Genomic DNA, 10033 nt, shown 5'->3' with positions numbered 1-10033 from the left:
AGTTTCTGATGATTGGGGTTAATTATTAGACGATGCGTTTATGTTGACAAACCCAGGCTACAGTCCAACCTTGAGCTGCTTTTATAGTGAACTGCTTGAATTCAGAGGTACTGGTGGTCGAGTTAGCTAAAACACAGTGGAGGTTTTGTCACTTTATGCTGCTAATAATTGCCGTTGGTCTCCTTCCATGCATTTAATTAAGTCTGAGTGAGAATAAATTAGAATCACTAATTGGCAAAAACGATCTTTGACCCGTCTCTTTAATTACACTTGGCAATAATGCTGCTGCAACAGAGACATTTACACCATATATCATCTGTGATATAATTAGGGCCATGAGGCAGATGGAAACAAAACAATGTGATGTTCAAACAGGTGACAAGCTGATGGTGAACAATGAACCAAAATAAATTATTTAACAAATTTCCTTTCAAATATACCTGTCAATTTCAAATATTGAATCCTCATCTATCATTTGAATAAAAGTTCTACTATTTGTCATTTGGTGTCCAAGACTTTTAGCTGTAGTGCTTGAATTTAATTAAGAAACTTACAAATTAAATCAAAGGGCATTACCTAGATTCAATGACATTACTGTGAAAACATTAATATTTTTAATAGCTTTATAATTGACAGCTTTTATTGCACATATGCCACTAATAGCTAATCACACTGCCCAAGAACAGCAAGTGACGTACAAGAGGAAAAATACATGTGTATAAAGTACATCCAAAGAAACAGATTTTTCATAATGAAGCAGCTATTCTGGTTTAAGTATAGAACTGCTGAAAAAGTCACGCATTCAAATCTGGCACAAACACAAAACAGTGTGTTTAAAGCACTTTGAAAGCATTCCTATGCTACATCACATTGCTCCCCTTTTATCTAGACAAAAAGTTGTTCCTGTACAGTGCAAAATATATAGTAACATCCTGTAAATATCCATAGAAACATTTTCTCCAGTCAACTGGCAAAACAAAGCACAGTTGTACAAATGCATTTCAGTCAAAAGTGAGCTATCTCTAGTACATTCAGTTACAAACTCACACTGAAAATGATAAGTTGGGTGATATTCTATTTTTTCTTATTGTCAACTAATCCCATGAAGAGACCAAAACTGATAATGACACACTCGTATTATCCCTGCCTCATACTCATGAGAACACTGGTTTAATTCACATGAGAGATGGATTTAATTAAACAAAACATGTCAAAACTGAGATACTTTGCAGACTAAGCAGCTATAAACTTGGAGCATGGTAAAACAGTCACTGAAGTACACCTGATGTTTAAATAAAGTCATTTGCTTACTTATATGGGGTGGTCCTTATTTGTCAATTGTCCAAAAACTATTGAAAACACAGCAGCGAGTCAACTGGTTGCACTGGGTGACATGGTTCTTCATTACAATGAACCAGAGCACTGTAGTTTATTTCTGTCAAACAAACATACCCTGTACTGCTGTCATAAATATTCACTGGTGAACCAAGTGTGTATTCATCCACATCTGAAAATAGTCCCCCAAAAAATGCCACATTTCTCCTATTTGAGGAATGTTTGCTGAAAACTACAGTGCCCAGCTGTTTAAAGAAATTATGGAATCCATTTTGAAATTAAAATATATATCTTCGAAACAGTTTTATTAGCTATGACCAGCACCTCTATAGCTGCTCTGTTGGTTGGCTGGTCAGTTGAGGTTTGCCCTCGAAGGCTACAATTTAGCATGGAGGTTAACGGTGTGTGTGTGCTTGTGTTCATGCCAACTGGCTAAACGTGGGGATGCAATTGGAATGGCCTATCACAATAACATGCATAATAAATGGTGCATCTAAATGGATTCACAAACCTAACTAAGATGATATGGAAAGATTGGTCATGAGCTAAAAGACGGCTGATTAACATTCATGCCATTTGGCCGAAATGGGCAACGCGTGGATGCATGAGCGTACGTAGTTTGTTTGTTTAACATCATCATACATCACTGTGAATATATCTTGTTGCCTAGTAAATCAGGCTGTTTTTATGCACTATTCATACCTATGAAAGTTAATATACCAGTGTTCGTATAACCCATGTAATCATGAGCTTATAATTAGTATATAACCTACATAATTGGGAAGGATGCAATCATACGAACAATGTGCTGACGCAACACTTTTTCACTCCAACCTTGTCACATATCATTGCTTGGTCGTGGAATTTCCACGTCTACATATAAAGATGGTTTGGTTTTACATTCATAGGGGAAGAGAACACCGGCCTCCCGGATGAAAGTCGGCGATTGTTTGACCCACCCACCACCATTCCCACCCACCCGTCACAGACTTTTTGCCCCCTTATCTTACGTTGTTGTCTTGCCGCATTTCCCCCTGACACTGTCAGGCACACTGATGGTGCTCGGCCATGTATCATGTCGACATGAAAGCACTTTTTTTTTCATCAGTGTCTGATGCGGAAAGTCACTGCCCAAGCACCGATATACGACAACTTTGGAATGAGACCAGGTTGGCTGATGGGAAAAAATAAGGAAGTAGTGTAAAGACCAAAAGTCCATGTAAGGAGGCAGGTTGGGGGTGTGGATGGGTCAAAAACACAGGACTTTCCACCAGGAGACCAGTGTTCTTGTCCCTTGTGAAATCAAGTTAAGTATAAGTTATTTTAAGGTACATCATCACCATGTTTCTTTTCACAAACCTAACCTATGTAACTTTACCGTAAGTATTTCACGTTAAGTTGGTTACTTCACATTACGTACATTACGTTCAGTTCATAACTCTACATTATGTGCATAATGTGCCTGACCATGTTTCTTTTGCTAAACCAAACCTACCAAACTGTACTTATACGTAACTTATGGTTAAGTACACAACTTTACATTCAGTATTTGACGTAACAACGCAATTCGTGGGGCGTTAATTCTTAGATATCATAGGAACCGTTGTATGCTAATAATTTAGATGCATAACATGTGGTATTTTTGCAATGTTTGATTGACAATTTGATTCAGGCCGAAAACCTGTGTTGCACATCATACCCCTTAAATGAAGGCAAAAATGCAAACAACAAAACAAATATTAAAAAAATATTAATGAATAAAAATAAATAGATGTAGTAACACAATTTTGGTCTTCTCACGGCACTTGTTGACATTAACAAAAATATAGAACATAACCAGCCTCACCATTTAATATCATGGTGTACATGTTATTTGCCTTTGGCTCCTGTAACTATAGTAGCTCTGAGAGAATTAGACAAAGTGCATCAATATTCAGTGACTGACATGACACTGCGAAATAGTCTAACATGGTCAATACAGAACATGGCAACAATGTGCAGCAGTTGAGCTTTCACACCTAAGAGTAGATTATCCAGAAGCAGGAGCAACACAGTCTTTCCTTCATTTCACGTCTTCACTCCAGCGCCTATCGACCATCGGCTTCGAGCTCTGTCCCTGCGTTTTGTGGCAGAGGAAAGGTCACTACATGTGGATTTGTCAAAAATCATTACAAAGTGGTTGGTACAGTACAAAAGGCCACTTTATACATGTCACTCAGACGGAAGAAGGGGAATGTCTCCAGCTGCGTGGTCCTTCAGTTAGGGATTAATCTGAACCCACGACTTATTCGATGAAATTGATTTGTCTGATCTGTGTGTGCAACTGTGTGGTTTTATGTGCCGATGAATCACAGATCTCTTGTTTACAGATACTGTCTGAGGCCAGCATCTCCACATCGTCCCCGTCCCTCCATATCTGTCTTCCTGTCTTCCCCTTTGCCACCTTCATCCTCCCCCTCATTACTGTCTCCTCATTCTTCTCCACCCACCGTCTTCCTTATTTCTGCTCTCTCTTTGCCCCCCACCCACAATCTGTCCCCTCTATCTGCTCTCTTTTCACTTCCTAACAATATCCTGTCCTCTCCGTCTCTCTCCTCATTCTTTTCCTCCGCCCACCTTCTTCCAAGAGGCAACCTTTATTTTTGGCCCGTGGTGTGTATCTGCCATGTCCGCGCGTTTGCCATTAGCTGATCCTCTGGAGACAGTAGTCGTTCTCTGTGTCTAAAGAGCTGTTATGGCCAGATGAGGGGTACAGGTCACGGCGGAGCAGCCTGTTGACGACAGTAACCAGGACTTTCTTGTACTGCTGACGTAGGAGGGAGTAGGCAAAGGGGTCGGATGCAGCCTTGCTGTATGTCAGGCACTTACTGATGATTCCCCAGTGGCGGTTGATATCCACGAAGGGTAGAAGCTCGGCCAACCTGAAGGGGCGGCAGCAGAAACATGACTAAACAAAGTACATTTTAGTCAGAACTCTTTTTATCTTTGGTCTTTCAAGTGTTTAAAGTTGTAAGAGGATTATGCAAGACTTCAATTTAAGAGTCTTCAGCACATTAGGGACTGTCTGTAAATTATTACAGGAGGTCAAAAGGGGGGTTGAGTCTATTTTCTGAAGAGAGGGTCTTTCTTATTGTGCTTTCAGTCACAGTGGTGATAATTAAAGTAAACTGTTTGTTGGAATATTTGGTAAATAATACTGTTTACCATTATTTCATATACGCAGTTTTGTGGAAACAGTAAAAGATTTTGCTTCACTATTTCAAATTCTTTATACAACTAAATTTTTTATGATTAAACAAATTGCATGAACGATTGTATGGAATGCCTACCAAAAAAATAAATTAAAAAAATCAAACAACAAAATAACATGAAATGCGACACACACACTGTAATGTGTATTTCCTTTTTATCTATACATTTGCTATGTCATACTGAATTTAAAAATATAATGTAAAAGGAGAATTATTTATCATTGTTTTATTTTTTATTTAAAATTAAAATTAAATTTTTAATTTTTGTATTTTTTTTTTAATTTTATTTTTAAGTAGTATCTAATGCCAAGCACTAACATTTTTTACAAGGAGTTGCAGTGGCACATTAAATCTTCCATAGAGCATAAACTAAAAGGAAATACATATAACAATGACCATTTTGTTTTACTTTATTTCTTTGTCTGATTGATTTTGTGGTGGCATTTCAAGTTGTCCATAGTGTTAAACCCGTTTTATACTGTATATACTGTTAGGTACTGCACTTTATTTTATATCAAGGAGAAGATCCATTGAAATGTTTAATAACCACTCCGCAGGGCTTTGGCTTTTTAAAAACTGAACCATAATGTTCAGCCTTCCTTCACACTCCAGTAATTATCATACAGTACTTTATGTTCTGCTAATAAGGTTACCACAGAGCGTGAAGAATATTCCCCTTTTACCCTCAGTAAATGTGCATAAATACTAGTTTAAAAGCAGAGCAGATACATTAGTGGGAATTATCATAGGCCTAATTAGATGTTTTGGTTTCGACAGTCAGTCAGGCTTCCTCCAGTGGGTAAGGTCAGGGGGGTTACTCCAATATCTCAGGCGCTTCTTCCTTGTTAATGTGTCCTCAGTCTTCCCACACATATATGTGTGCACACACCACAAATGTCAAACTGATGGATCATCGCCACCACATCTGGCTGAAAACTGGTTTGTGGGGCCCCTGGAGCGTTTCCTCTTTTCTCTGGGAGCCACTATTTGTTGTCTGCACTGCATTTATTGTCCTGCACTGTGTGTGTTTAAGTGGAAGCAGCATGGCGAGCTATGTGCTTACATGGTGATGCAGGTGAATAATGAGGCAAACGGTAATGGGACTGTGCACTTGGAGTGTTGGATTGTGCCTAATCTGATTCAATGGTGTGACAGATCTGTATCCTCTAGAGGACAACAGCTCTAATGAGGCTGGATGCAGAGATTAGGTTTATGTTATAAGATGGGTCATTTATCTTTTGTGTTGTTGTAGGGAGTTTTGCAGTAAATTAAAAGATTCATGGGCTACTATCAATTCAACTTACCTTGTAATTACATAAGGAGCAAAGCAGATGATGAATGAGCCGATGAAGATGCTTATCTTCTTTGTGGCTCTCTGCTTTCTCCTCTTTTGCTCTGCTAAACATCTCTGTTTCACGCTGAAAACAGCAAAAGACTTTTTAGACTATGAATTGTGAACTGAATGAGACAACTTGGTTTCACAGGCTATACATGAGCAATGCATGTGGTGAGCTACCTTGGGTGAATGTCGACCAGTAGGAAAAGAGTCTGCATGGTGATAATGTCAATCCTCTTGCAGTGAAACCTGGCGACTTTCAACACCTTCAAGTAGGTGAAACACAATATGAGCAGGGAGAGCATGAAGCTGGTGGCGTGGAAAACGACGGTGAAGATTGTAAACTTAATCCTGTCGGCGCCCTCCTGGCTCGGCTGCAGGGTGCAGGACGCGTACACGTCGTTGTAGTCGACCCAGGAGAAGAGCAGCGCGGTGAGGGAGAAGGTGAAGGAGTGGAGCCAGGAGTAGCACACCATGATCAGCGCGTCCTTGTAGCGCATCTTAGTGGAGTAACTGAGCGGGAACACCACCGCTATCCACCGGTCTATGCTGAGAGCCGCCATGCTCAGCATGGTGTTGGCGGTCAGGAAAGTCTCCAGAAAGCTCACCGTGTGGCAAATGCAATCCCCAAAAGGCTGCTGGTCCCTGATAATCCCCACCAGAGTGGCCGGCATGTTGAGAACAGTGATGAGTATGTTGCAGAAGGACAAGTTCATGGTGAAGACGCCGGGCACCTGTCGGCGTATCTCGGTGCTGTGGACGAAACATAGCAGCACCAACAAGTTGGACAACAGCGAGACGACCGCGACCACGACGATGAACAAAGCGAAAATGGTTTCAGCAAAGTCCATGTCTCACTCCAGAACTCTCGTGTTACCTGCGCCTGATGTTGGTAATGAGCATTTCAAATCAACCATGGTCACCCGTCGCTCATCTCTCCAGCTGCTGCCCTCCAAAAAATTCTTTTCAATTAAATCCTCATGCGTCCGCGCGCCGCCGTCCTCTCCAACTTCCACGAGCGCTGTCCAGCGTGCTGAAACGAGCCGCCGCCAACATCTCTCTCCTTCTCTCACCTCAAACTTGTCGATTATTTCCCATTAGCATCCGACAGGTGCAGGCGGAGAGCTCTGCAAAGTGAAGTGTGTGGCATCATCGCGCAGATCTGGAAGGGGACTGAGGAGGACCAGGGTGCATATTGAAATAAATGATCACACACATCACGTGAAGCCACGGTGATCACACGCAGGGAACAACTTGTCCTAGTCACAAAACACCCAAACTCACACCTACTTTCCTACATATCGGAGTATTTCTCTGTTTGTCCTCCGCCTGTTGTTTGATTCCTGTGCGCATACACAAATCGCATTAAGTTATTCACGTGCGAGTTTGTGGAGTCGTCCGCATTGATCACAGCTCACCCCAAATCAATGTAGATCAGGAGGAAAAAGAGCGCACAGAGATCCAGGGATGTGCTCCTGGATAATTGGAGACGCTCCTGCCGTGACCAAATGGCACCAGGTGCACACGCGCGCCAGAGAGGCACGGGGGCAAATAGATAGCTTTTCCTGAAATGAATTATTTATAGCCCCGTGGCTACTGTAGATTCACTGCGCACCATCATAATCTGTGTCTGGGATGCAAAATATACAACAGGACTGTCGTTTACAAGAGAATGCTGCTGTTTGTAGACACAAATCACAGTTTGTGTTTTATCTTTGGTCAATATAACTTTGTACTGACATGGAACTGAAAGTTAATGGTTTGTATCTACTTTAATTTTTAAACTGAACAGTCAAAACCCCTTTAATTAAGCAACTCATCAATCAACAAAAGAAAATACTGACATTGCAACATAATAGTAATAATAATAATAATGATAATAATAATGTGGCTTGATGCTTAGGGGTTGTGTTGTGTTTTGCTCATGGTGCTCTGTTGTGTGTTGGTGTTACGTGTAATACATGAGTGGGTGATGTGGAATACTGTTATGTGTAGTATGTGTTTTTTTAAGGTATTTCTTCTGGACTAATATTGTAAGGCAGCAATATTTGTGCAGCTCCTGGGTCCAAGACAAATTTTCCTATGGGGACAATAAAGTATATTATATCGTATCGCATCGCATCACATCGTATTGTATCGTATCATATCGTATCGTATGCAACACCCAATCCCTTCTACCTCTTCATGGCACATTGAAAATAAGTTGAAAATAAGTTGCTTTTTATTTTAAAGGTGCACACAGACGAAAAAATGTGAGTCTCTCCCACCCCCTGTTCCATCTTCTCCTGAACCACACTGATAGGTGTAGCTGCACTTATCCTTGCAGCTGAACTTTTCTGAGATAATGTCCAGTAGATAGCTGAACCTATCAAATTTCGTGGCGATATCAATAGTAAAGGTTGTTTATACTTAATTGTGTCAATACATATCATTAGTGGGCTACAGTTCCTGTTGTATCATTATTTTAACCCAATCTTTTACCTTTTCTTTGTTGTCGTTGTTGCCCTTTCCAGAGGTGTGGACTCAAGTCACAAATTTAATGACTTAAGATTCAACTTGAGAAAATAAAAAAAAGACTTGCAACTCAACTTGGACTTAAACACCAATGACTCATGACTCCACATTGACATGAGCCACTTGACTAAAATATACTCGATACCTTCACCCAAGCCCAAAGATAGCCTGTAGTTCATGTGTGAAAAAATGGTGGTCAACAAAAACCAAACTGCAGTATGCAAAATGTGCAGGTTGAAAATTGCACATGACAATGCACAACTTCCAATGTTGTTTGACATTTAAAGTTGCACAAATAATGCTAAGTCGAAGCTACTATTAACATAGCCAGCTAATGCTCAGCTAATGTTTGACAGCTAAGTGAATTTTCAACAAACTTGTTTTAACAAATAGGCTTAATGCAAATACATTAAAACTGTTATTATGTTTATTGAAGAGCACACACTGACTTGTTTAGGACTCAAAACTTAAAGTTTAGGACTCAGGACTTGCCTGTCTTGACTTGAGACTTGAATGCAAACACTCGGCACTTACTTTTGACCTTCAAAACAATAACTTGGTACCACCTCTGCCCTTCGCCATACAAATACCCAGCATACATAAAACATACATATATATAAAAAGATAAGGGAAAGAGGAAGAAGAAAAATATATACATACAAACATACAGTACACATTTTTTTAAGGGAAAAATCAGGCATGATGTTTCATTACTGAAGTAGTCTTACTATTACTACTTCAGTTTTCTGTTACAGTTTGAAATGATTCCTCAAATACTCTTGTCAACACAATATTTGATATTTCTTTATTTTATATGTCGAATATATAGTTATTCAAATATTAATAATAGATTTTCAGAGGTTAAGGGCACAGTTCATAGTATGGTTGTATCTCTATATACAGCCTAAATTCAATGTCCTTATTTCTTGACTTTTAGGAAGACTGATTTTAAATGGGGAAATGTTTTTTTAATGTGTTTATTAACAAAGGTGGAACCAAGTCATTGTTTTGCAAGTCATTAGTAAGTCTCAAGTCTTGGTCAAAACTGACAAGTCCCAGGTCCTAAACTTTTAGTTTCAAGTCCTACTTAAGTCATAATGTGCTCTTCACCACTTTGACAACAGAGTAATGATATATAAAATTTACAAGTCATGATTGCCTTTTAAAATTTGTACTTATTTGTAAAAACAAGTTTGTTAAAACAAGTGCATCTCAACTTAACCATATAAAAGTAGTGTTGACATTGCACTCACATATAGTACCATTAATCAGTACGAAAACTGAATGAATTCTGTAAGTTTCTCCCCCGTGTATCTATTTCATCTCATATATTGGACAAATGTCTATAACCTTCTCTTCCCAGTTGGGCTTTGGAGAAGGTATCAAGTATTTTCAAGTCAAAAGGCTCAAGTCCAAGTAAAGTCACAAGTCATTTTTGGCTAACTACAAGTCGAGTTGCAAGTTTTTTTTGTGTTGTCGAGCTGAGTCCATGGTCATCAAAATTTTGACTTAAAATTTGAGTCACGTCTGACTCCTGAGTCCAAGTCATGTCCACACCCCTGGTGTTTAATGTGTCATTAAGTGACTTGAAAAGTGG

At 39.6% G+C, this 10033-nt stretch overlaps 1 protein-coding gene across 1 annotated transcript; it reads right to left on the bottom strand.

The window, feature by feature from the left end:
- Positions 1 to 242: 242 nt before the first annotated feature.
- On the bottom strand, positions 243 to 7431 carry gpr78b (G protein-coupled receptor 78b). Its single transcript, XM_033651870.2, has 3 exons — positions 6103 to 7431; positions 5891 to 6004; positions 243 to 4256 (listed from the first exon to the last, which is right to left on the bottom strand). Exons 1-3 carry the CDS (start codon positions 6771 to 6773, stop codon positions 4019 to 4021), a joined length of 1023 nt encoding a protein of 340 aa, XP_033507761.1. The 5' UTR covers positions 6774 to 7431; the 3' UTR covers positions 243 to 4018.
- Between the last annotated feature and the right edge of the window lie 2602 nt (positions 7432 to 10033).

Source organism: Epinephelus lanceolatus, chromosome 22 (genome assembly GCF_041903045.1).
Source record: "Epinephelus lanceolatus isolate andai-2023 chromosome 22, ASM4190304v1, whole genome shotgun sequence".
NCBI lineage: Eukaryota > Metazoa > Chordata > Actinopteri > Perciformes > Serranidae > Epinephelus > Epinephelus lanceolatus.
The sequence above is the reverse complement of the archived record's forward strand: the minus strand, read 5'-3'. Positions and strand labels throughout refer to the sequence as shown.